The following is a 27,936-nucleotide window of genomic DNA, read 5'->3' as shown; positions in this document are numbered from 1 at the left end:
GCAGGGCCTTCCAGAGCCAGCAGAGAATCAAAATAGAGCCAGGGTTATGAGACACCAGAGATGAAGTGGCCAGATACTCCCTGCCCCAGACCCCAGCAACTGGCTCTCACTGTGCCAGCCTCAGCAGCCCTTCACTGTGCCATGTTCCTGTCCCAAGCAACGCACAGTCTCTATAAACAGACTGGCCTTCACCCTTCCCTCAGGGCTTCCTGCCAAAAGGCTCTTAGCTGAGACAGCTTCAGTGTCAAGGGCAGGACCGATGATCACCCACAGAACTGTGGGGAGAGCCCAGGATTGGGTTACTAGGGGGCTGTGTATCAGGACTGGGGGGCCTAGCAGGGTTTGGGGGAGAGGCCAGGGGTGAGATATTTAGGGCTGCAGGGCAGGAGTCACAGGCACAGTCAAATCACCATGGCAGTAAAGGGAGGAAACTGGCTTGGTGCTGGCTCTCCTGCACCACAGGAATGCAGCAGCATTTCTCCCTCTAGAAGAGGGGCGAGAGGAGGGGCCCTGGCTCACCTGCTCAGCTCATAGATGTCTTCTATGTTCCCAAAGAGTGCGCTGACCTGGTCTGGCTGTAGCAGATCCTCCCGCACATCAATGATCTTGCCCAGGTAGCCCTGTAGGATGACCATGATCAGAGGCAGCACAGGCCAGCACCTCCCAAAGGAACTCAGGGCATATTGCAGGCAGTGCCAGGGGACTCCTTGCCCTCCTGGATTACAGCTGCTTCTGACTAGCAGGGAGCTCCACCCTCAGGGCCAGGCTAGTCAACTGGCAGCAGAACCATTCCCCATCCAGGCCAAAGCCTTCCTGTCCCCACCACTGCCCACGGGCAAAGCTGTGTTCTGTACCATTCCAACCCCTGGGTGGGTATTAGGCATCTGGACTTGGGCAGAGCTCCTAATCCTAATCAACATCAGCCCAGATTCACATAACATGCTGAGAACTACCCTTGCCCTAGAGAAGCCTGGGTGAGAAACACCACCCAGCACTAAGCCAAATCCCAGCCCCTGAGGCAGTATGAGGGACAGTCTCAAACAGCCATAGTGCAGTTTTCTCCCTCCTTAACTCTTCTTATTGATTAGCTGCTGGGAAACCAAAGACCCTAGGCATCCCCTGCATGGGAGAATGGAGCCCAGAAAAGTGGTAATCTGTGTCAAGCTAGACACTCCACTCCCAATACCAGCCCCTGTGGATGTCAGGAACAATGGGGCGCCTCCCAAAGCCATGCTGGGCCAACGTATATGTTGTACATAGGTATTGAAAAGCCCAGAATCCCAACCTGGGGAAGGCACTGCCCTGCCTAGCACTGGGGAGTGCTCACCTCCACAATGCTGCGCAGGTCCTGCACATACATGCGCTCTGACTCCACAATCTCCAGCACCACACGCTCCACATAGCTCAGCTCACGGCGGCCAGCAGTGGAGGCCTTGGAGCCATAGGGTGAGAGGGAGTGGGAGCCCTTCTGGCTCAGCCAGCCCCTTGGAGAAGCATTATTGTTACTGTTGTGCAGATGGCTGACCCGCAGAGCACACCCATCCCAAGCTGGTGCCCGGCGCCTCTCTTCCTTTTCCTCCATGGCGTGGCTGGCATGAGGTATCAGGTTCACCAGGTACTCCAAGGCATGCAACCCTGCAGAAGCAGGGACAGGCATCCTGTCATCTCTGCCAATGTTGTCACAGAAGGGGCACTGGACGACTGAGGAAGAGACAGAGGCACTGTGATTGGGAAGCACACAGCCCCAAAGACTCCCCGCTGCCAGCATCAGAGTCCAGGCTCATGGGACACCATATGGTCTCCCAGCCCAGAATAGGGTGAGCAAGGTGGGAGCTGCAATTGAGAGGGACAAACCCATGACATGGAAGTAGAAGCAAAATAGCAGGGCCTTGCCCTGGCATTCCTAGTTCACTTGCTGTGGCTAGGCTGTCAGTGATGCAGAGACCTCACGGCTCCCTGGGGTAGCAGCTGGCATGCATGTTGGAGAAAAAGAGACACTCTTAGTCTCCTGCTGGGCACACAAATCAGTGACCCCTCATGAACACTCTGGCATAGGTGGCATGCCCAGGGCTACTTGACAGGAAGTGGCAGAGATAGCTCTTAATCACAAAGTCATCCCTCTGGGAACACAAATACATACTTATATTCAAAAAGCTGTTGTCTCTTAAGCAGCAAGTGCACCTATTTCACCTCAGCAGCTCTGATGGGCAACAAAAAGGAGCCTTTGCTCAGTCCCTTAGCAGAGCAGAGCTGCTTCAGGTGGCTGAACATGAGGCCTGTGCTGTAGAGCCAGTGGTGAGTCAAGCTCAGGGAGATGTATGGCACTGAAAAGCCTTTGCTCAAGAGAAAGCCAGCAATGGCTGAGGATAGAGGGGCCTACGCCCACCTTGACACACATGCACCTTTCCTCTCCCCCACCTCATACACACACTTTCACCACTTCCCACCCCAAGTCAGAGAGATGGGAACCAGCCCACTTTCCCCTAGAAGGAGCTACCACTTGAGAGATAAGAAATGCCAGCCCCAAGGGTCAGAAATGCCCCAGCACTGGGGCCCAGGGTGGGCACATTTGACTATACCAATGAGGCTCACACTTTTGGCACTCTAGGTCAGATGAATGGCATGGGGTCAGTCCACGGGCCAGATTGAGCCCGTGTTGCACCCGTTCACCAGGATTGGACCCCGGGACCCTGTACCACCCCTGCTTGGCCAGACCCCAATTCTGGCCAGGCAGGGGTGGCGCAGAGTCCCAGGATGTGATACCCATGCTGTCTTTGCCCAGCCAGAATCAGGCTTTGGGACCACATCACACACACCCCGACCCCATGCCCTGGGATCAGGCCTTGCACCAGTCTGTATGCCCAATCTAGTGTACAGGGCCATGACTTCCAGGGCTCCCCACAGGATTTGTGGAGAGCCCTGGCAGCTGGATGACATGGCTCTGGGGTCTGGATTTGACTCTCAGACCCGGAGTTGAGCATCCATGTCCTATACCCATCACGAGAGCATCAGGCCTACAATGCTACTACAAAACAGGGTTCTCCCACCCCAATCTCCCCAGAAGGGGATGCTCCATTTTCAGGCTCAGGTAATTTGATTCCTCGCAGTGTTGCCACCCCCCAGCAGAGTTCCACATTTTTTGCAGCATACACAACCAGGAACACACCCTCCAGAATAGAGCAGGCGGGCATGTGGCTGCAGGTCTGTGCTGCTCCAGCTCAGGGGCATGGCCTCACTGATCCTTATACCTGCCCCAGTCACCGCTCCCTAGCACCATTCCTGCAACCTGCCTTCAGGGCTTCCAGCCAGGGGGACTCTTACCCCAGAGCCTGGAGATGCACGCTGAAAACCAACCCTTGCTGCCCTTTTCCTCCCAGATAAACATGCTGGTTGCAGACCAAGGCAGCTCAGCTTGTTCCAGCCCAGGCAGTGTGAGCTGGCACCACCGGCCTGGGAGGGAGCAGCCTGCAGGCAGCAGGGAGAGGCTTAGCGCTGCTGCGTCATCCCTGTACCTGGATCTGCTCTGTCACCCTCCCATGCACCCACACAAAGGAGCTGTGCCACACCCAGAGGGGAATTCTCTTCATAAGCTCAGCCCTGGATGCTGGGCTTCCTCTAGGCACCCTCAGCCTTTCCTGCCTTTACTCAAGTCCACAAAAGGGCCATCCCCACTTTTCTGTGCTACAGACATGTGCACAGCAGTCCTCAAATGCAACCAGCTCTGTGAGAGCCAGATAGCACAGCAGAGGGAGAGGGATCTTCAAGCCCTGGCTGCAGAGGTATGTCATGGAGAACGTGAGCTGCTCCAAACTGAGGGGGTCTTGGTTTGCAAGCTACCCCATGCTCTCACTGGGCTCAGGTACCCCCTCAGAGACACAAAGCCCAAGCAGCAAGGGCAGGATGGGAAACAGCAAAGCAAGACGGGTTGGGCTGCTTTTTAAATCCACCCTGGGTCCGAGCAACTTTCTGAGAAGACCCTGGATTTTTCTGGGCAGGTTGCACAGACCTATAGCTGTAATATCTGGCAAATGATTTTCAGGAGCGGAAGCATCCAGCTTGGTGCCTGGGGTTTTAGATCAGCACCTACATCATGCTGAATGTTATGTGGCCCTGTGGACACGACCCAGAAATCAGGGCCTCCCCATCACGCTAGCTGCCACAAAGCTTCAAGGGAGATCATCTCTCTCCCCACCCATTTTGCCAGACACTACCGAGCTGCAAAAGGTGCCCAGGGCCTCAACCCTCAGGAGCACCACACACACCTAAGTTCGCACAGGTCGCAGTTCGCTGCTGCATACATCAGTGTGATGCCACACAGAGCTGCACTGCCATGCATGAAGACAGCTTTAGAGCCGCCCCCCCGGGGAAGCTGGACACAACCCTCTATGAGGCCCAGAATTGACCCTGTGGGTCTTTGCTGCCCTACACTTACAGCTCCAGCGCAGCTGGAATGAGTGCGCCTTACAGGACTACCATAAGTAGAAAATACCTACAGGGCTCATGCAGAGCTTCACATATATGGTCCCTTTCATAGGGATGAACAGGTGCTTCCCACTCAACAGCCTGGGACAGCATTTTGCTGCAGCCTTCAAAATTGCTGGGCTTCACTGAAAAAGATGATAGCAAGCCAAGCCCTGGCAAACCGGTGCCTTTCCAGCCCCTACGAACCTCTCCTTGTATGGGCAAGGGCATCACATGCTCCCACTGGGCACGTTTTTGATGGAAAAGGGCTCCACTCAGGAAAGGACAGGCGAAGAATATTTAGCACACTCCTTTGAGTCCCAGACACCTTCTGGCGTTTCTGTGAGAATCTCAGCTCGCAATTATGGTTGAGGGCTCAGCACTTCTGTCAGAGCCAAAACGAGACCCAAAGGGTGACAGAACAAAAAAACCAAGCAGATCCTGGCAGCTATAGCAGACAGCGCTGGGGAGGTGGACCAGCCATTCCAAACACAGTAATTCTTCCTTCTGAACCAATTTCACGCTGCTCTAACAGGCAGAGGGAAGAGTCAGGACTTTCCTGCATTTCAAAGCTAGAGGGGCCATGACTTCACCCAGTCTGACATCCTGTAGAGGCTGGAGCAGCAAGCCTCAATCAGGGCCTGCCCCCTCTCTTCCCCCCAGCTCTGAAATAGAGCACATCCTTTAGAAAGGGATTCTGGCCCTGATCTGGAAAGACTCCAGCTAACGGGAAGTTCACCCTGCCAGCTGGATGACACCTCACCCCACTCCCCTCCCCAACCCCGTTTTGCCTCCTGCTACCTCCCAGCCTCCAGGTTTTACCCTGCCTGCCAGAAGAGGACTTAGGCAGGTACCTGGGGCCAAGGGACTGGTCATACTGGCTCTCAGGAAAGGCTTCTCCTGGAAAGCCTTCCCCTAGCATTCTTGTGCGCCAATGGAGGCAGCACGCCCTGGAGGGCTGAACCCTGGGCTTGAAGCCTGGAGACATGGGATGCGTTGTCAGTTCGGGCACTGCCTTGGAGAGTGACCTGGGGTAAGTACCTCTCTGCTCTCTATCCAGCATCCCCCTTACCCACCCACCATCTTTTTAAGTGGGCCAAGACCCAGAAGTGTCCCAGGGTCCATGGTTCTCATTCTTACCTTGTTTTCATCCAGGGACCTTCCTGCTGCCATGGCAATGGATGCTACAGAAACCCTTTGGTTCCCTGAAGCCTGCCCCTGGCTATGCTCACCTGGTCTGCCATCCCATAAAAGCCTTTTCAAGAAACCTTGAAACTAAGGGGGCTGCTGCCTCCACCAGAGCTCCATGGATTGGTTTGGGTGGCTGAAGAACAGAACAGGTATGTCTATGAGCCACATGACAGCCCTACAGGGGTCCACAGACAGCTAAGGCAGCAAGTGGGCGGAAGGTTGATCCAAATTTGGATTGTCCTGGATGGCTATAGCCCCCATAACTCCCAGCTAGTTCCAGGCACAGCACAGGATGAGTCCAGCCAGGATTTCCAGAGTCCATGGTGCTCAGTCATGCACCTTCTTCAGCTGAGGTGGGAGCAGAGACAGCCTAATCCAGAACAGGTATGCAGCCAATCTCTACTTCTGTTAGCATCCTCTGTGCTTGGGGAAAGGATAATCTGCTGTCCCCTAGCCACCCAGCAATCACACCTCCACGTACTCAAATGCAGCTCCCTCCATGAAGTGACGTAGCAAACAGTTCTTTGACAGGGTTAGCAAAGTGACCCAGTACTTTACCACATGGATTTCCAAGAGGAACCAGCCATAGCAGTATGTGCAGGGGGTGTGGGGAAGAGGGGAAAGGGTCTCCTGAGCCCAGGGCAGAGCAGCCAGTAGGTGCAAGGGGCAGGGGAGGGCAGGGGATTGGCACTGTGTATTCCTGTCTCTGAGCAATGAAGGTGAAGCAGCAGCTCCAAGAGCCATTGTAGCATGTCAAGGAAACCCAGGTCTACCTGCAAGCACTGACATTATCTCAGTGTTTCTTACTCATGTAGCTATAGGAAAAAAAAATAGCTGCCACAGGGAAGAAACCGGCCACGGAGATCTGTGCTCCCTGACAAATTCAGTTGGGTTGCATCCCAAAGACCAGCTGTTGACCTGAGTCCTGTCCACACACTAAACCTTCTTACTCAGACCTGTTGTCCCACAGGGCTTTGCAGGGCACAGCTAACACCAACACAACTCATCAGCTGCTTGGTACAGTGGAGGCACCTTTCCACAATTGCTCAACATGCCCACGAAGGACAAGGGAGTTCTCCCCTAAGCTGCTGGGGAGGAATGCCTAGCTCAGCTCAGACTAATACAGTGCCAGGTAGCACGGGACGCATTGCAACCAGGCATTCTGGGAATTACACCTGAGCATGTGTAGTCACGGCAGACCAGCAGCTCAAGGGTTACTTCACAATGCAGTTGTTCTCTTTTGAGCGAGGCTGAGTCAAGTTAATTCTGCCACCTCCAGATGCAGTTTAAAATGCAAATATGTCCCAGAGATGTGGCTCTGTCATCCCCAAGTGCTTTGCAACCATGGCTGCAGCTTTGCTGTGAAGTTGTTAGCAGTGAGATGTGACCACCTCTGGGGTGGAGTGCAACAGCTGTTTAAGCACAGAGCAACACCACAGAAGGAAAAGAAGAAGGAACAGAGGCAAGCAATTGAAAAGGATGCTCCAATTAGAACAGCAGGGAAGGTTATTTAGCAACTGACTGAGAGCTGCCTGCCATGGTAACAAAATGCTGTCTGTCAATATTAAGATCTACTGCATTAGCAAGCCAAGGGGTAGGAGGACTTGAGGAGGGAGAATAGCATTATCTGGGATTATGCCCATTGTGTATGAGAAGCAACAAGAGAGCCTGAGGGACTGTATTCACACCTCAGTGGGGCCTCAGTGAGTCCCAGCACCTGCAAACAGTGCCACACATTAAAAGATTACCCATGCATTAGGCTGCTGAACAAACACAATGGGAGAAGGGGGAACTGAGGCACAGACTGGAAAGGGACTCACCCCAGGCCACTGACAGGGCAGAGCTGAAGGAAAGCCTGGATCTGCAACCTTTGGAGTCTAGTGCCCCATCCTCTCATCTAGACTGTCACCTGCAACACAGGTCCAGAAAAGCCTTCACTGGTACAGCCTACCATAACCTGAGACATGTCCCATTTAAGTGCCAACCTCCTTAGTATGTTCTATATGGCCCCATCTCAGTCCTTGGGAGCTCTACGGGGAAGCTGTTTGGCAGGGAAACAGTTAACATAGTTAGCATACAGTGGGTCAGGAGGCGGCTTTGAACTCAAAGAGCAGCAGCCGCCTTCTGAAAACAAGTTTGATAAAAGTGTTATTCAGAAGCGAGTTCTGCTGGCCTGTCAGATTGTCTGCGTGCCTCAGCTTTGCACTCAGCACCCGCCGCTCAGGCCACTGCCCTGCAGGGTCTGGCTTAAAGCCCCTTAATAAAGGAGGAGGGTAGGGGCCTGATTTACAAGCAGTGCTGGGCATCTGACCTCTCAAGAAAAATACATCCACAGTGCAGTGCAATCCACATCTGGCCCAGGCCAGAGCATCCCCATTTCTTCCTCCCATGTCAGCCTATCTTGCTGTGGAGAACAGAAGAAGCAAACACAGACAGACAGCATCTGTTTGCCAGGCACACTGGCCCTGCCTGGAGACAGGTGCGGTTGCCTGCAAGGTACATTTGAGGCTTTGAACGTTTGTTCACCAGAGCTCCCCAAGGGATGATGAGGTCAAACGGTCATAAACTACTACAAGACGGTTTTAGGCTGGACATAAGGAAGAATTTCTTTACTGTCTGAGCCCCCAAGGTCTGGAACAGCCTGCCATGAGAGGTGGTTCAAGCACCTACACTGAACACCTTCAAGACACATTTGGATGCTTATCTTGCTGGGATCCTATGACCTCAGCTGACTTTCTGCCCTTTGGGCAGGGGACTGGACTCGATGATCTTCTGAGGTCCCTTCCAGCCCTAATGTCTATGAAATTTTTCTATTAAATTTATTGAGACCTCACTTGCAGTGGCTTTGTTTATTGGGTTTGCCCACAGAGAATGGGGCATAGTGTAGCTACATGAGGGTTGGAGCCCTCTTTCAACCAAGGGGCTGGGGCGAGATGTCTTATCCAGTCTCTGGCTCTATGATGCCCAGGTGCCAGTGGTGGAAGCACTGCAAGAGGACTCCACGCACTCAAGACTTTGCACTGCTCTGATCAGGGAGGGGACATTAGGCAGTGCCAGAGCTAGCCTAGACTTTTCAACATCATCCTCTGCAACAGGACTAGCTTCACTGAGGGAAAGAATACAGTGCCCACTGCCAAGTCCAGGCTAGCCACAGGTAGCCAGGCACTTAAAAGCCCCTGGGGAGCAAGACAGGTTCCTCAGCCGACCTGTGTCAGTAGCACAAAATCAGGATGCTTGCTCTCCCACCATTCCCCATTGCTACTGGGAGGCCAGGTACCTAAATGGGCTAGAAGGCTGTGTTCCCCTGTGTCTGGAAAGGGTATTCCAGGGCACAGCAGGCAGACAGTGCATTGCAGGGCAGGACTCCCAGATGCCAACTAGGCGCCTGTCAGCAGCACAAACTTTCCTTGCAGAAAAGAGCTCAGTTGGAAAAACCCAACCAGAGCATAAGACCATCAACCCAGAGTGCACAGTCTGGCCGGGCCACTCACACAGGCGCAGTGCAAAACCCTGAACAAGGAAGCAGAGTTCTGAGCACCTGGACTTGCTTCTTGGAAAGCAAGGAAGTCACAAACCCTCAGCCTGGGATTCCAGCCAGGCCTGCAGTAAATCAAGCGGGGCTGGAAATGAACAGAAACCAGAGAGCATTCAAACCAAAGCTAGTTCAGAGGCTGGCCTTGCAACGCACCTCTCCATGGTTGAATGAGTTGCCAGCATTCTGTGCTGCCTGCAGGTGCAGGGGCCTACCAGATTTCACACCCAGTGCTAAATTATGACAGGCATATGCTGCCAGAGAGTGGGTACAGGCCAAACAAAACTGGAGAGCAGAACAAGTCTGCTTGAAGGGGGAAGCTAACTTCAGGGCTGCCCATCCCCTTCTCCCCCCGGCTGGGCTGAGATATGGGTTTCTCCTTATAGATGTGAGGGGATTTGTGGCATAGCAGCCTTCGTAGCTCACCTGCAAATGCCACCTATGACGCCCACCCCTGGTCAGACCCTGCTGTCCCACTGGGATGTTCTAATCCCACTCGGCATGAGAGGATTAGGGATCTCAATACCACAGCTCCTGGAGGCTGGACAGAGAAGCTGTGAGATTCCAGCAACAGAGCTATCTGCTCCCAGCTCCAGCCCCAACCCCAACCCCTGAACATGGAGCAATCAAACACCCAGCAAGTACCTTTATCCTTTTATTCCACCCTGCCTTGGTCCCCTCCCCACTCCCACAGCAGGCACGTGGCAGGTAAAAGCCTCCAGACTTCTCTCTGCTATTTCCTCAATAATCAGATTAGATAAACACTAACACCAGGCTGCAACCTCAAAAGGACCTGAAGCTGAGAAATGCAGCTGGGTCCAGGAAGAACCACAGGAACTCCTGCTTGGGTCTGGCAGCCTTCCTCCCCCCACCTAATCAAAGGACAGCTCTTTCAAGATGCAGCGAAAGAGATTTCTGCTTCTTCCTACCCCATCTGAAAACTGTGTCAGGGATGGCTCCTGGCATGTAGTGGAATTGATCACTGTTCTTTTGAATAGTTTGGGAGCTCTCTAATGGGGATCATCATGTTCTGGTTAAACCAGGGATGCATTGAAACAGCCAGGGCTAACTTGGCCATCATGCCCGTGCAGCTAATGCAGTTCTTCAGTTTCCACTATGCCTGCTAGGTTGCTGTGTTGTTGTCATGTACAACAGCTTCCCAGGAATCTATTAAAAGCGAAAGTTGGCTCTCAGGACCACTTAGGTTGTATTTACTACTCTGTCACTGACTTTGGACATATCACTTTCATTTGCCTGGTTCCTTGGCTCCTCGGTCCACTGATGATGGCAAGGAGCTAACACAGTATCGTCACATAAATCCCTATAAGCAACAAGAAACCCTGAGGACTGTATTTATGCTTCAGTGGGCCCCAGCACCTGCAAACAGTGCCACACATTAAGATTTCTCCCAAGGGATCTTCTCTGACAAGGGATTTCTCCCAGTCTTTCAGGTAAGACCTGTAATAGCTCAGTCCAAAACCACCTAGGAATCAAGTTGAGTGGCACAGAGCCAGCTCATTATTACTGGGCCCATTATTAAAGGTGGAATACTTTTGGAACTGGCCAATACAAACCCAACCAAAAATGTTCCAAGATCCCAAAATGCCCATGGGAGGCAGGTGCCCAACTCTCCTTTGATATTCACAGCCCATGCTGTGCTGGTTATAGCTACCAGTCCTGAGCACTGTGGAGCCTGGAGCCTGCAGCTTTGGTGGATGACACAGGCTCACCTTCAGCCAGAGAAGCACTTTCATGTCAGCATCTGCAAGCATCAAAGCCTAGTACTTAACAGAGTGGGACACCCTCAACAGTGAAGGAGGGGGTTCCCGGTGCTGTCCAGAGCAGGGCTGGGCATGCTGTTCCCACACTATCACACTGATACTGGGCACCTGGTTGCATCCAGGACCTGAAGACGATCAGAGGCAGGGGAACAGAGGTAGCATCAGAGCCATCCCTGGAAGGGGGCAAATCGGGGCAACCACATTGGGCCCCCTGGACAGTGCCATATAGGCCCTGTGGAGGGTGCCACCACTCTGCGTGGCTGCCATGCGCTGCTGGCTTCTTGCTCCAGCCGCTCGCCCTTCCCCCCGAGGCTGATATGCCCCAGGCCCCACACACCCCTAGGGATGGCTCTGGATATCATGCTGTTTCTGTGGCCATGGCAGTGCCTAGCACCAGGCAGATGGAGAGGCAAGGCAACCCTAGCTCTGGAGCCATCTTCCAGTCAGTGGCATAGGCCCAGGCACTCTTGTTCCCTACGTTCACCTAGAAGGATAGGAAGAGAATAAAGACTGAGAAAAGCCAACACTGGCACTTGCTGCAGGACTTCAGGCAACAGGATGAGACATCACCAGACATGTCCAAGAACTGTCTGCCCTTACAGCTGGGGCTGATGCAACTGTCTCCCTGAGGAGAGAAAGAGGTACCCTGTTAAAGGATGCTGTAGCCCTCTCAGAAGAGCTGACTGCACCCAAACTGGACAGTATCCCCATCTCCACCACTAGCACTCTCACCAGAGCCACTGAGCAGGGCTAATGTAAAACAATGCTTGGGGCTGGTCCTGTTACCCAGCCCTTCTTCAATGTCACTGGAAGAGGGCACCAGGTTCTCTTAGGCACTTACAGTAGCCTCCAGGCCACGATATTTTCATTATAAATAGGCATCACAGCCACCTGAGTTACAGAAGTGCCCTAAGATCATCTGAGACCAGTGTCCGATTGCACAGATGTAGGATATGACACATAATCAACCACCTAAACAAAGTGTAAGAGGGGAAACAACATGCACAAAGTCACTCAGCAGGGCAGCCAGAAAGCTGGAACTCTGCCTAGGTCTCCTGGCTCTAATCAAGTGTCCTGCTCACTAGATCCAGCTACCTCTAAGGCACCCATGCATTACTTGTTGCATGCCACAGAGCAACCTAAGCTAACTGGTAGGGACCAAAGCCACACAGGGTGGCAGGGGATCCCAAAACTTGTATGCTCTACATGCCAATTGTGTGTGGAGATGGTGCAGAGTTGTGCCAGCAGTGAACTAATCTACAGGTCCCAGGGGCAGTAAAGGAGTTTCCCATAGAGAGGCTAGCCTTTAGGCATGGCTGGTATTTTTTGTGAGATGGTTGTTAACAGGGTCAGGGTGAGCTCAAGGGATTCATCCAGCACAAGAATGCTGAGGCCTCAGGGAGGGACTGGTGTGACCAGCTGGGGATCTTGCATCTGTGTCTCCCAGCTGTGGAAGCTAATTCATTGCTACAGCTGGGCTAGAAAAAAATATGTGCCCGGGCACGTCTCAGGGCACTAAAGAGCCCAAGCCCAAGCCCCAGCCCCAGCTCCAGCCCACACCTGTGTAGAACTGCACAAAACTACAGTGCTGCTGTTAGGCTCTGCAGCTCAAGGGGCTGGTACCCAATCCAGCCTTCCTAGGGACTCATACTAAGTGCCCCAGAACCAGGAGAAGGTGCCAGCTCCTTGTTGGCCACTTCTGTCTGGACAAGTCACTCAAGATCACGAGAATGTATGCACAGTTCCATGGGGGTAATGGGAGCTGGGTAGGGACCCACGGGGTATATGGGCAGAGACAGAAAATGGGCCCAGCACAGCGGAGGAGAGCAGGAGCAGGCCCAGCCCTGGGCTCTCCCGCCCACAGGAAGGAATGGGAGAGTGTCCTATCCAGTCAGCCTCCTCACATTCCTGCACAGGAAACTCTGAACAAGGCAGTGTTGAAGGTACTTTCCCATGGCTCTCCACGGGCTGGGAGGAAGGGGAGGGGAGAGGTAGCAAGCATGTGGGAAAGCAGCTGGCTGCAGCCCAGGCAGGAAGCAGGGGGTCTGGAATGAGAGGGGGAGCAGGAGCTGGAGGCTGCCAGCTCTGTGGCCCGCCCTCCTGCTTGGCAAGTGCCAGGTAACTTGGGGACTCAGCTCATGCTGTGGGTGCAGACACACATCAAGCACTTGCAAGGGAAAAACTAGCTTGGAGCCATCTGTGGAAAGGCTTGCAGGAGGAAGCCCTAGCCAAAAGGCAGAGCTAGGCTGGGAGGGAAGGCTACTCAGTCCCCAGGCAGATAATTGGGCTCTGACTACAAACAAAACCTCTAGTAGCACCCAGCCCTACAGCAGCGGGGCCGAGAAAAAAAAAAATCCCACAAATCCCTCTCCCTCTTGCCTCCTCCTCCCTCCAAGAGGCACACAGGGCCAAGCCTGGCCCAGATTTCTTGCCAAGATCAGCCCCCCTAAAACACCAGGGAGGCTCAGGGCAAGAGCTGCCAGTCCCTTCCTACAAACACAGCTCCTGTTGCACATGCCGAGTCCTGCTGGAAACTCCAGCCTCAGTGACAACTCCACCACCATATGATTTCCTCGGCCCAGTGACAGTCTCCAGTATGGGCAGGATCGGACTCTGCCTGTGGGGTAGACTGGCCCATCTGACTGATGGCACCCGAGTCAGCTGACTCTCCCACAGCCCTATCTGATCTGTAGTGTAATGGGGGAAAAAATCAGGAAACCCTTAGCTTAACTCTTGGAGTTTCTAGGAGACTGAAATGTGCCGTAGGAGCTAACTGGTAGGAGACAGGTGCCCACTCCAGGTCCTGGGAAAACAGAGGATGGCTGAAACATGGAGGCTGCCACCATGACTTGAGCTCCAACACATGGGGCACAGCCAGCAGCTGGCTGCAAGATTCCAGCTGCCACAAAGCTAACCTGCATTAGGCTACAGTGCAACAGCAATGCCTCAGTCCTGGCCAGCACACCGGGGCAGGCTCAGCTCCATCACATGGGGCACTGCCTAGTTGTACAACACTACAGCCCAACAGGCCCAGGCACCAGAAACCACCAAGTCAAGAACCCACCCTGAGCAAGACAGTGTGTAGGAACCACAGGCTTCCGCCAGACCATGGCATGTCCAAGTTGCCCGGGATCGGATGTCAGTAAGCTAGAACCCAGTTGTACGAGGAGCCTCCCAGTGACAGTGCAGATGATGCCAGGGAAGCAGTGCTCCTGGATGGGAGACAGCAGGGGATCCCAGCCTCTCCCCATTTGATGCACAATGCTCAGATCCCAGTGGGGAATCTAGGGAGTGTCCGACACGCATCTCCATGGAACTTATGCTGGGGAGGAATGAGCTGCCCTGTTCCAAGGCCCTGATATACTCCAAGCAGTTAGCATCTCTAAGCTGGGGCCTGCAGCAACTGAGCCTCTCCCCACACGTCTCACTGCCCAAAAAAACACTGATAACTCTAAAGCCACATCTAGCTGATGCCGTAGCTGACCTAATCTTCAAGCTCTAGGCCCAGGATGAGTTTTGCCACCAGGTAGTCTGCACCTCAGGCTCCCTCCAAAACTACTGGGAGCAGAGGTAAAAGTCCACAGGCCCCCCCAGAAGGGCACTGTCCCCAAGAGCACAGCTGCCCCCTTCAACGCTACCATGGCACAAGAGGGGCAAGAGAGCTCCTGGCAGGAGACGCGCACAGAAACAGAGCCCAGCCTGCGGATGCCACGCAGCGTGGGGGCACCCAGGGTTGTGGCAGCCAGCTCTGTTGCCAGGTTAGGGCTTCCCAGGACGTCATCAGCGGCAGGAGATGCAAGTGCCCCACCAGCCCCGTCCTGGCCGCCGCCCGCCCAGCGCCCCAGACCCGCGGCTTCCACACGGCGGGAGCCCCGCGGCCCGGCCCGCCCGCCTCTCCCGAGCGCGGCCCGGCCGGGGCACTCTGCAGGACCTGGCGCCGCGGCGGGAGCGGGTGCAGCCGGGCGAGGCAGAGGGGCTGCGCCCGGCCCCATCCCGCGTGGGCCGCCACGGCCGCCGCCGCCGCACCCCCGACGAGGCGGCCGCGTCCCTGCCCGGCGCGGGCAGGAAGTTACTCCCGGCGGGCAGGGGCGCGGCGTCCTTGGCTGCCGCCGGGAAGAAGGCACAACTGGCCCCGGTCCCGCATCTCCCCCCCGCGCGGACTCACCGGGCCAGGAGCGGCGGCGCCAGCAGCCCCGACGCGCAGCTCAGCGCCCGGCAGGAAGTGGGGCGTGGGGCGCCGGGCCGGGCGGGCGGGCCCGGGGAGGTGGAGACTCGGGGCCGAGGGCCGGCTCGCTGGAGGCTAATGATTAACGCGAGCCGCCCCGCGACCCCGTCGGCTCACTCCCTTCCCCCGCAGCGGCGGGGTGGGGCGGGCCTTTCCCTTCCCTTCCCACACGCGGTCCCGTGGGGCGGAGGTGGATGGCGCTGCCCCCTCGCCCTGCCCTGCCCTGTAGAGCCCGCTTGCTCTGGGGCCCTGCCAGCCGGGGCCTGCAGTGGGCAGCCCGCAGTGCCGCTGGCACGGCACAGACTCCCTGTGCCTGCCCCCACCCGGCGGCCATCGCAGAGGACAGTCCGGTTGTCCTCTAGTGACACGAACCCCAACGCCTTTATGTCCTCTGGTTTTCTCGTGGAGAAGATAGAGGAGGAGGGCAGGGGCCTGATTTACAAGCGGTGCTCTGCATCTGCCCTCTCAAGAAAAGTACATCCACAGTGCAGTGCCTAGGCCAGTGCATCCCTGTTTCTTCCTCCCATGTCAGCCTATCTGTTGGAAACAAACACAGACTGCACATTTGCCAGGCACTCTGGCCCTGCCTGGAGACAGGTGCAGTTGCCCGCAAGGGACATTTGGGGCCTTAGTGAGACCTCACTTGCAGTGGCTGTGTTTATTGGGTTTGCCTGGGGCACAGTGCAGTTACATGAGGGTTGGAGCCCTCTCTCAACCAAGGGGCTGGGGCAAGATGTGTTATCCAGTCTCTGGCTCCATGGTGCTCAGTGTCAGTGGTGGAAGCACTGCAAGGGGTCTCCATATGCTCGGACTGTGCACAGCTCTGATCAGGGAGGGGACATCTCTTGAAGAGAAAAATAGAGGACATCAAGGCGCCGCATCGGGTTTCCTATTAACAGAGGACAGAGTAGCAGAAAACCAAAATGCCCCCTATGATGGCCACCCTACTTGGGGCTCAGCTATCATAGCCCTGCCTGCTTGTCGAGGAAGGCTGTCCAGCTGGGTGAAGGCAAACTGATTTCAGTGCCGAAGGAAGAGGCTCAGAAAGGGCCTTAACCCCTGGGATGGGGTCATAGTAAATGCAAGTCTGGCTGGAGAGTGGCTGTCTACACTCCAGAGACCACCCCCCAGGTCCCTCCCAGTGCCTGCACCAGAAGAGAGGGCTAGGTGCAGCACTTTAGGGAGAAAGGCCAATCTGACCCCTGCACAGCACAGAATGGGCCTTTTGGGCAGCAAACCTAAGTATCTACAAAGGAAGGTGTTCTGTGCCTGGCTTTTAAATGTGTATTCATTTGTCTCGATGTAAAAAAAAAATCTCAGATATACTGAGTATGTCATGTCTGATCTTCCCTGAGGACTTGGCAAGATAGACTGTGAGCCTTTCTTCATTCAAAGAAGGGCGACGAAACTTTAACAAGATTTTTCTTTCTCCCAAGGGTGCCTGGGGCCTTTCAGTTAGCTACATGTTACCAAAGAAGCTCCAGAGTTTGAAACTGCATGAAAAATCACTCTCCTGTCTTCAGTTAATTGGCTTCCCACGTGCTGGAGGTCTCCTGTTACAAACAGGCCCCATTTTTCTAGTGTTAACATAAATCAGCTACACACTTTTATATTTAGAAAGCAAACCAATGTATAGGCTGTCTTCATGGTTCTTCAAAGATAAACTGGCAGACAATTTGTTCCCTCCAGGTCCCCTTCAAGTGTTTTTTCCAAGATTCGGCAGTGGGTAGGTGCCTCTGGCTGAAAGAAGGAACAGGTTTAGATTGGCAGAAGACATCAGTATCCCTAGGTGTCCCTGAGCTCAACAGAAAATTTCCCCCAGTCCTCAAGCACAACAGGATCTGCTGACTGTTCAATGGTTTTGAAAATCTGACCCAAGGGGTGCTGACTGCGCCCTACTCTCTAACCAGGGGGAGTAGAAGACCAAGACAGGAAATTTCTGATTCTCAGAGTCCGTAGGGCCCAGGCCAGAATTATGGTCAGAGTGCATTGCAACCCCAGTGACCTGGAGAAGGCATGGCCATGTGGTACTGCATTATCTGCCATCTGTTTCCCCCAGAGCCTATAAAGTGAGGAGGTGAGATGGCACTGCATTAGGGCAGAGGTTGATAATGTACAGCCCATGGGCCAGATCCAGCCTGCCAAGCTTTTTTAACCAGCCTGCTGAGCTGTGGGACTCAGCAGACTTCAAGAAGCATCCTGAAGCACAGTTAACTTTTGGACATCTGAGGGAGCTGTGGCAGTGGCGTGGTCCATTCTGCACCATGTGTTGGGCAGCAGCTGCATTGGTAGGGACTAGGACAGAGGCTCCAGCATGTTCCTGACCATCCTGCTGTGTGGTACAAAACAGCTTTGGGATGCATAGAGGAACTGCAGCTGCAGCTGAATTATCCATTCTGCCCTGCACACTGGCTGGTCAAGGACACGCTGGCACCTCTATCACAGACCCTACTGCTGCAGCTACTGCCTAGCATGTGATGCAGAACAGAACGTGCAACCACTGTGGCTGCTTCACACATCCACAAGTGTGATGCTTTGGGATGCTCCACACAGTCTGACAGGTCTTGGAGCTTGGCAGGCCACATGCTAGAAGAAGGAACAACACCAGGGACTGAAGCAGGGGCTCCAGCATGTCCCTGATCAGACAGGGACTAGCAGAGCAGTCAGGTAATGATCTGTGTAGGGCTGTATTTGCTGTTGCAGCTGGTAGGAACACTTTGCAAGTAGGAACCTTTTGCTCAGTTTTCGGGTGCAGGGGGGACTTGCCTTCAATCAGTGTGTTAGCAAGGGCTGCCTGGCTCCAGCTCCCCTTTACTGCAAAAGGGCAAGGACTGTCTCTCCTTAAGGAAATGACTTTCAAGCATAGCGCCATGGCACCCTGGGGTGCCTTAAGATCCTCTCAAGGGTGCCATAGGGTGTCATATAATATTTGCACTATTAGGTATGCAAACATGCTTCACAAGATAAACCGAGAGATTTCAAATAGGAATCCCTAGTGTTGAAAACATTTTGACCTATTATAATCTTTCTGAGTTCTTTGCAACAGAAGAATTGCTCTATTATTTTTCTGTAGTCAAATAATGAGTGAAAGCTAAGAGCTGGCATGTTCTGAGGTGTGCCTTGAGTCTAATGAGGTCAAGAATCTCTCTCCTAGGGCTTGCAGGACTACAGGGGTTGCTCTGGTGGATGCTCCATGAGTCTTTACCACTGCTGAGAAACTGCAAGGAGCTAGGGTGAGGCCAGTATTCTTGCACATGGGCTTTGTGAAGGAACTGCCCACTGTCACATTGCTGTTGAAAATCAATCCCATAATAAATTATACACTCCACCCTCACCATGACTGAGGTGTGTTAACTTGGCCCTCTATTACTGAAAGGTTGCTGACCTCTGGACTAAGGTATCCTGTGTCTCTAGGGCCAGTAGGAGGCAGACTGGGGGCATAGTGTGACATCACTGTGCAAAGGCCAGCAATGGGTGTCTGGTATCTGCACTTGAGATTTGCTCATGCCACAGATTTGGCAACTCCCTGGAATACAGGGCTTTCCTCTGCTTCTTCCCGAGACTCAGCCCCTGCATCACCCTGGAGGTGAGGCAAGGTGGTCAAGGCTGGTGAGCACCTCTTCCCTCTTTTCTGCTTTCTCCAGTGTGTTACACTGGTTATGTCTAAGTCATTGTGGCTTGGTCAGCAGTGTCACTGCAGCTCACTCCTGCATGAGCACTTTGGTTCAATCTCTCCCAGCTAGCCATTCCCCAGTGAGGATGCCCTGCCTCACAGACCTGTCAGCATCACCTAGAGCCTTCCTTGCTGCACCAGCCCTGCTTGGTTTACCAGGATAGGTGAGCTGGGTTGTGAGCAAGCTCACTCCCTCCTTTAGAACTAGGACTTGAGTTGTTCCCTGTCATGAATGAGGAGAAGCACAATCAATTTATATTTACTCTTGTTCCTGCTGTGCTGCTGTCACCTCAGCCTACTCATGGTATCAGGACTCTGTCTGAACGCCCTAATGTATAGTGATCTGTAGGCAGCAAGATCTAGGGGACAGAGCTCTGGACCAGGGCTCAGAAGACCTGAGTTCTATCCTGGCTCTGCCCAATCTCTGCTAGGGAACCTTGGGCAAATCACTGCTCCACTGTGTGCCTCAGTTTCCCCAGTGATGGGATGATGGCAAACATTATTTAGCAGGAGAGAAGCCAAGCACATTAGCTGAATGCTTTGAGTTCCCTCGGGTCAGAAAAGCAGAAAAGTCTAATAAGTCTGAAGAACTGTCCTGCAAAAATAACCCAGGTGGCTGGGTTCAGTTCCAGGTTCTTGAGACAAGTGTGTCCTAGTCATCAAGGAACTGCTTTCTCCAAACCTCCCCTGATCCTTTTTCTCGTAGCCACTTTGCTGGCTCCTATTCCCCCACTCAGGTTCTTGCAACCCACCCTCTCCAGCTTTCCTTCCCCCTACTCTGTCATCCCAGTCAGGCAACCTTTCCATTCTGTTTCATATGGGGCACTTGCAGGGGACACACCAAGAGCAAGTGAGAGGCTGTGGATAGAGCATGTTCAGTGAGTTTTGGAGGTATGGGGAGAAGCTGGAGGGCAGGCAGAGCTTGGTCAGTTACTAAGAGCTGGGAGAGGATGACGAATTCTCAGTGTGGACAGACTCGCAGTCATCTGACATGTCCAAGTATAACCAGTCTCTACTGAGAACATGATCTGAGGTTTTCCAGGGCTGATGGCTCCTAATTTGGCCAGTTGTAGGTAAATGTTTACAGGGAACACATGATGTACATCCCTGACCCAGCCAGCTGCTCTTCCCTGTAGCAGCTGCAGGGATGGAGGGGTGGAGGTAGGTAGAGGGATGTAGTCACACCTTGTTCAGCATCAGGGAGCTTTCTGTTTAAATTGGTACAGTCAACTGACTTCATGGTTCACTATAATTTCCCTGATTCCTGATGGTTGCTCTTACTGCACAAGTGAATGGTCTTGGTGTTTCGATAATCAACCTATCCTTTGCTTGGCAATTTTGTTGTGTTAGCTTCTCCTGTTCTCCCATCTCCAATTTCACAGGCCTGCAGATCTTTTCAAAATCCTAGATCTATCTGTGGAGTCCAATGTTCAGCAGCAGCTACAGTTTCAGGTTTTGTCTGAGCAGCTACGAGATGATGACAGCTCATCTATGAAAATGTTAAGACTGTAGCTTTTGCCTGAGCTGGGAAGGGAAGGTGGGTGAGCTTCATGGTTCTATCCCTGCTGTAAGCAGCCATAATTCTGGAAAAATCTTTTTTCTTCATTCTGCCTGCTTGTGAACCTGAGCAGATCCATGGTTTTGGAATGCAGTGGGAAGTCAGGGGTAGAAAGCCATGAGGATGGAAATTGGCCAAAGAGGAAGCAGTGGGGGCTGGACCAAGTGGGGCATCCTAGAGTGTGGAAGGCCCCCATAGAGAGTAGGGGAGAGGTGTCCAGGTCATGGGGACAGGAAAAAGTCTATGGGGAAAAGGCTATATCCAGAGATTTGCTTCCCCTGCCCCCCTCCCCACACTTGAGTCTCCACTCTCCCTCTCCACTGAGTGCCTGCCTGCTCCATCCTAGTGCCCCACGGCTCTAGGCAGGCACCTGCGTACACTAGAATGGTGCCATTCTATGGGCAGACAGAGCGCTTTGTGCTGGGCCTTCGCCTTCCCTGCTCAAAGGGAGGATTGTTCAGGGCCCACATCACCCCCTCCACCCCCATGTGCAGGGCCTGGAGTGTGGAGTTCAGCGCGTGCCCAGCTCCCAGCTGCTGTGAGAGCTGATGCTAATACAGTGCCCACATTGCAGGGCAGAGCCCACTTGCTGCAAGGGTCTCTGGTACAGGGCCTGGAACATGGACTTCAGCATGTGCTCAGCTCCCTGCAACTGGGAGAGCTGGTGCCAGTGCAGTGCCCACACTGTAGGGCAGAGCCCACTTTCTGCAAGAGTCTCTGGGACAGGGTAATGCTGGCAAGGAGAGGCATCAGAGGTGGGCACTAGGCTCTAGGGACTCCCCTACCAGGGCACTGTGCTGCAAGGATCTATGTTAGGATGGACCTGGCACAGGGGTGTGGGCTTGATAGTTGAGGGCACCAGGGCTGGTACAGGACAAATAGCATTGGAGGGCTGGGGTCTGAATGGTGCTTGTTCCTGGTGCTCAAGAGCAGAGTCCATGACAAGGGGGACAATAAATGGGCCCTGCTGGGCAATGTAGTACCCTGGGCACATACTGTAAGCAGCCATTGATGGGGTGAAGGTGGATCTGTGATCTCTGTAGCTTTAGGAGAAAGAAGGGCCAGTGTAGGGGGGCTGCTCTTGTATGTGCCTCCTGGGGGTGGGCTGGAGGCATCCAGAGTGCAGGAGCCACCTGGCAGTGCCCACTACCTGCCCATGGCCAGCACAGAGCTGCAAACTCCCAAGAGATGGCTCCCTGTGCTCCCTGCCATTGTAGCAAGGCCCCCTTCACTGAACCCAGTCTGTAAAGCAGAGGAGCCCCAAGTGGCTGCTGTGTACCACACCTTGAAGTGGGGCAGCAGTTCCATGTCAGCTCCCCAGTCTTGCTTGAACACTGGAAGAGGCACAAGGCTGAGAGTCCAGTGATGGAAGAACTGCACAGCTGGAATGGCAGCACCCACCTCCAGCTACTGGACCAAGCTGGCTCCCATTCTTGCTCTTACTACTAGAGTCAACTGTCCTCTACAAGCTTGAGAGGGAACCTAGGCATCCTGCATTTCTACCCCATCCACCCCACTCTAACTCACCAGATCCAACATCCCTCTCATAGATGGACATTAAAACCAGGAGGCAGGGTAAATTTTCACCTTATAGACTTACTAAATGATATATAGCACAAACGTTTGCGAGCTGGAGCTCACTTCATCAGATGCTGTGAAAGCATGTACACAGACCAGGGTATAAAATGGAGAAAGTGATTTGAACACAAAGGTAGAGGAGTCCTGGTATCTACTTCCCTCCCAGCCTTCCAGTGCAGTCACCCCTAGTTGTGTAACCTAGTGGCAAAGTAAAGTATGTGCTGCTCCCACCATGAAGAACCTCAGCCTCCAAGAATAACAGTCAATTTTTGTTATTGGTTTGCAAATGAACATGCACATTTGCTTATTCGTTATTTGCATGGCCCACCCAACATCTGGGTTGTATAAAGTTTGGCTCCCATTTGCCATGCACTGCCCAGCACCTAGTGGCATAACTAAGGGGCTGGGGAGTGTGGGAGGGAATGTGCAGAAGCTCTGGGTGCTGATTATATACAAACACCTAACAGCTTCTGTTGCTACCACACTACAGCTTCCCAAGGCACAGGGTGCTATTACACCTCTCTGCCAGTGCCTGGTTGTGGGAGGGACACAAGTGGGTGCTTGTGTGAGACACGCACTCCACGCTCATCCCAAGCTCCTACTCAGGTACCAGGATTTCATAGATTTCATAGACATTAGGGCTGGAAGGGACCTCGGGAGATCATCGAGTCCAGCCCCCTGCCCAAAGGGCAGGAAGTCAGCTGGGGTCATAGGATCCCAGCAAGATAAGCATCCAATTTACTCTTGAAGGTGTTCAATGTAGGTGCTTGAACCACCTCCGCTGGCAGACTGTTCCAGACCTTGGGGGCTCGGACAGTAAAGAAATTCTTCCTTATGTCCAGCCTGAAACAGCCTTGCAGGAGTTTGTGACCGTTTGACCTTGTCATCCCTTGGGGCGCTCTGGTGAACAGAAGTTCCCCCAGATCCTGGTGGTCACCCCTGATAAACTTATAGGTGGCCATCAGATCACCCCTGAGCCTGCGCTTTTCCAGGCTAAAGAGTCCCATGGCTCTCAGCCTGTCATCGTAAGATCTGTTTTCCTGACCTCTGATCATGCGCGTGGCTCTCCTCTGGACTCTCTCAAGCTTCTCCACATCCTTTTTGAATTGTGGAGCCCAAAACTGGACGCAGTACTCCAGCTGCGGCCTCACCAAGGCCGAGTACAAGGGGAGAATGACGTCCCGGGATTTGCTCGAGAAGCATCTATGGATGCAAGCCAGCATTTTGGTCGCTTTACTAGCTGCAGCATCGCATTGCAGGCTCATGTTCATCTTGTGGTCAATGATGACCCCCAAGTCTTTTTCTTCTGTAGTGCTAACCAACGTAGCACTGCCGAGCCTATAAGGAAGCTGCAGGTTTTTCCTCCCAAGGTGGAGAACCTTGCATTTTTCGGTGTTAAACACCATGAGGTTCTCGTCTGCCCATTTGCTGAGATTGTCCAGGTCAGCCTGGATCACCCGCCTAGGATAGATGATCTTCAGGCTGTGTGGCTTTGCTATGGACTGGAATGCCAGGATGCGACCTGAACGAGCAGCGCTTCACCAACTTGTGAGATCCCTCACAGTTCCCCAGAGTACAACCTTCTTTACTCCATCACTGGGGTTGGCACAGGAGTCTGCCATCATTGTGTGTTGAGAGATGCTGGCAGTGAGATTACCCCTCAGGCCATGCAGGGTTAAGTGCTACCCTCAAGCCCTGTAGTTCCTTGGGTGTAAGTGCCAGACAATGATAAATAATATCACTGTCCTTAAAACAGGAAGAGGTGGATGGTAGGGGGGCAGCACCCAGGACCCTTGGGGTGGGGAACCTGGCAGAGCTGTGCAGAGGCCAAGGTGCAGTGGCCAGGCACAGGATCAACATTGCTCATGTTAAAGGATGCCTGGAGTTGGCATAGTGAGTGTCAGCCCTGCATAGAACAGGCACCAGCCAAGACAAAACCCGGGAGCCTGCTGCCCTCTAGTGAAAGGCTAAGGTAATGCCCATCTGAAAGCTCCTCAGTGGGACTATATAAGTCTAATGATGTGACTCACATCTACATGTGAGCTTTTAATGCGCATTAACTCATCAAAAAGGGCATTTATAGACATGCTATAAATGCCCGGGAGTTGGGGGGGAGGGGGAGAGCGCTTTAATTAGAGCAGCTCCAAGAGCCACTTACAGAGAGAATTACAGTGCATTGGAGCATCATCCCTGCATGTTAATAGGCAGGGCTGTCCCTGGGGGGGAGCAAATCGGGGCGACTGCCTGGGGCCCCATGATTTGAGGGGGCCCCACGGACAGTGTTGTACAGGCCCCACTGAGGCGGCTGCATGCTGCTAGCTCCACCGTGGCTGCTGCACACTGCCAGCTCCATGTTCCAGCTGCTTGCTACCCTCCCCACCGCTGCTCGCCACCCCTAGGCCTTGCACACCCCTAGAGACGGCTCTGTATATAGCATCCAAAAAAAGTGTACTTTTGCTAATTATTAAATTAAAATAAATTAAATGTAATTATTGCATTAAAATAGGCTAATACGCCTTCTTCTAGTACCTCACAATGGAGGTACTAAATGTGCATTACCAAAAGAGCATTAATGAAAGTGGAGATGCACTCACTGTCACTTTATGCCAATCCCCTGCACCCAGCTGGGGTGGGGTGGGATGGAGTGGGGTGGGGTGGTAGTCACAGCTGTGCACCAGTCCTGGGGTTCCTTTGTGCTGGGTGCTGCACAGGCCCCTACCAAAATTAGGAAGTGCTGTGGGGTGTTGACTCTCCCTTGATAAGGACCTCACTAGCACAGAACACCCTTTTCAGGTGTGCTCAGCACAACAGCTCCAGGACTTATCTCAGGCTGCAGGAAGTAAGTAGATGGAGGGGGAGGGGGCATACTGAGGATGTTATGGGGATAAGGGCTTCAAGGTAGATTCCCCAGTTTTGGAGTGAGGGAATCTTTCATACCTATGGGAGTGCCCAGTTGGCCAGCACAGACTACGCTGTCCTTGAATCGGCTCTTTAGCTGTCCTGGCCTATTCCATAAAACGCTATTTGCATCTCCTCCCCTTTGGCCCGGAGCATAGGATACCATGCTGCTCCCAAGTAGTCCCCCCAGGGTGGCAATAGTAGCCCTGTGTGTCATGGGTTGGTGCGGTCACAGTCAGCTCTACCTCTGCTCATCTTTTAGTACCACTCTTGTGGTACCCACTCTGTCCCACTGCTGCATCCCTGCCAAAACAGCTGTAGATGAAAAGCCCAGAGCACCAGCTGGATGGTGAGAGGGGGGCTGTCTTGTTGCTTTTTAGTTCCTCTGGCACATTGTTAGGGGATGTGAAATTGGACATCCTGGACTCCTGGATTTTTTTTTCTCACACTTCCTGGGTGCAGCCTGTGCTTCAGTTTTTTCCTCTATAAAGGTGTGTCTGGTTCCGCTGAGAAAGGGCACTGGAGATCCCAAGTAGTCAGCCTCTACCCAGGTATCAGCTGCCTCTGCATCTCGCACATCTGTTTCACTTCTCCCTTCCAGATTATATCCTCCCTTGACTTTTGTCCCTTGACTTCCACTACTGTTGCTGGCAATGAAGAGTGGGGCACCAGCATGCAGTGGTATCTGAGTTACCATGGGGCACATATTCCTCTGGGTTTATGGACTGCACCTAGTTGGGGAGGGTGAGGTCTAGATCTAGAATCATGACTCCTCAAAGGAGAGGTCAATATACAAGAGCAGGGACATGCAGGCACTAGACCTACAGCAATCCCTCCAACTTCAGACAGTGCAAGGTATCCCAGTGAATTAGCTTGCCCCTTAGCTGGCTTACCTGACTGGCTGTGGCCTCAGGCTTACAGGCAGCTCAAGCAGCAATGTACAACGTATCTCAGCCCTGACGTGGCCTCCTGACCCTGCACACCTCCAACCATAGTTCCCACATCCTGCCTCAATCTCCTTTGCTCCTGCCCTAGCCTAGTTTCTGCTTCTGAACAGCTGATCCAGTATCCTGGATTCCTCGACCACAATTTCTGGATCTTGGTTCTTGCCTTGGCTTCCTGTTTCAGAGCCCTAGTTCAATTCCCGACGGAATCTTTGGAACCGCCTGACCTGGATGCTGGTTCTGCCTGCTTTACCAGACCACCTATGTCTTACTGCTGGGTGGCAGGGCATGAGTAGGGCCTGGGCAGAATGAAAGGGAGCCAAAGGGGATGGGCAGCGGGGAACAGGACTTGTGAAGAGAGATCATGAAAGACAGCAAGATGGAGCATGGAAGAGATTGGGTACCCATGAACTCCAATATGTTGGTCTGAGAAGCATCAGTGCCAATGCTGAGCCATAGTACTTAGTTTGTGTGGAGGCCCTGATGTGATGCGGCTGTGATCTAGCATTGCCAGCTGGTCACAGGAAGTGGTTGTCCATGTGGCAAGTAGCCTCAAAAGGTGTTGGCCTCAACTCTTTGATCCTTGACTCCCAGCCCTATCAGCTTGAGGGGACCTGAACTTGAGGGCCCAATCCTTATTCTTCCCATGCCTTAGGGTTCTTCTCTCCTATGCATCATTTTCCTTCACCATACTATTGGCTCTTCGCTTTCTTTTCCCCTTCTGTTTAATTACATTCTGGCTTAGCATCCAAGAATCTCTCTTTTGCAAATTGCAGTGAACCCAGAACTAGAAAGGTAGCTGAAGGCAGTGCCCTCTAAAAGCCCACTATTTGTAAGAGTTTGTTAGCGTGCAGAGTGGTATCTAGGTGCCACTGCATTTCCTACACTAAGGCGGTACAAAAGAGCCAGAGATGGAAGTTACATTTTATAGCTTTCCCATTTTTGTTTCCCCTCTTGCATGGGTTTACTTGAAAGGCAGCAGGAACAGACTAACAAGAACAACTTCTCCCTGTCTCAGCTGCTTCCCCACTCCCCCAGGGGTTCAGTTAGTACCATTTTTAGATCATTTAAAATCTGTCCAACAAGGAGCTTTTCCTTATGGAAACTTCTTTCTAGATCAAGGAGTGCAGGGATAGGGTTAAAATGAAAAATATACCTAATATTTTACATTTTAAATGTTTTAAACATAGGCCCTGATGCCCCTTACTCTAACCACAAAGTAATACTGAACTATGTAACTCTTAAAATCAGCACACGGCTAGATTCTGCTAGTTCAGGAAAAGGGACTTTTCCACCCCAGTACACTAGGAACTCCTTGAAAGAAAAGAGCAGAGTTAAGTACCACCCAAATGTGGATGAAACTATCAGAATTTTTACCATTTCAAGCTGGTTGCAGCAATGTTCTTCAAACCTAGTCCAGAGAATTTTTTTTTAAGGAAGTGCTACCCTCCCCTGAGCTTTACAGCGTGGTTGTGTTTTGGATGCAACACAGGCAGGAATGTAAAGGGACATGTTTTCCCTATTCTCACCTCACTGAAAACTAGCTAAATAGGTTTTGCTCATTTTTTAACTGAAATAACTTACACAATCAGCCCACAGTCACTCTCAGATGAAGAGAGAAAAATGCTAGATTGATTGAAAAGGCATGTTCCAGTACAATTAATAAGTGCCCCTTGGTGTACTACTGCTATCTGTATTATTATATTGCAGCAGTAACCAGAGGCCCTTGTCAAGATCAAGGCTCCCACAGTGCAAGTGCTGAGAGGGAGAGGGAGAGGAAAAAGGAGAGGGAGAGAGAGTGTCCAGGCCCCAGACAGCTTTCAGCCTCAATAGACAAGACTGAGAGTGGGAGGGGAAGAAACTTGCTCAGGAATGCAGCCGTGGAGTGCAGCAGTGGTTCACAAGCAGCAGCAGGAGGGAAGGGGAAGGAGACAGTATCAAACTGAACCTGCAGAGAGAAATTTCAGGAGGCAGCCTGCCCACAAGGGCCCAGCAGAGCCGTAGGTGAAAAAATGCCTCTAAACTTGGCACCTTGGAGCTCCTTAATGAACCTGGGATGGTGACCACAGCATTCAGTCTCCTCCAAAAGACAGCG

At 52.9% G+C, this 27,936-nt stretch overlaps 1 protein-coding gene across 1 annotated transcript in view; it reads right to left on the bottom strand.

Moving 5' to 3' along the window:
• Positions 1–15,330, bottom strand: part of PLEKHG3 (pleckstrin homology and RhoGEF domain containing G3) — a 34,646-nt gene extending 19,316 nt beyond the window's left edge. The window contains exons 1-3 of the mRNA XM_090034545.1: positions 15,131–15,330; positions 1,328–1,701; positions 520–620 (exon numbers count right to left, since the gene is read on the bottom strand). Of these exons, the coding sequence (XP_089890671.1) occupies positions 520–620; positions 1,328–1,657 (431 nt within the window). The 5' untranslated portion in view covers positions 1,658–1,701; positions 15,131–15,330. The remainder of the gene's footprint in view (positions 1–519; positions 621–1,327; positions 1,702–15,130) is intronic.
• Between the last annotated feature and the right edge of the window lie 12,606 nt (positions 15,331–27,936).

The sequence above is a fragment of the Crocodylus siamensis genome, chromosome 2, assembly GCF_052110815.1.
Source record: "Crocodylus siamensis isolate JL-2025a chromosome 2, ASM5211081v1, whole genome shotgun sequence".
NCBI lineage: Eukaryota > Metazoa > Chordata > Crocodylia > Crocodylidae > Crocodylus > Crocodylus siamensis.
The sequence above is the reverse complement of the archived record's forward strand: the minus strand, read 5'-3'. Positions and strand labels throughout refer to the sequence as shown.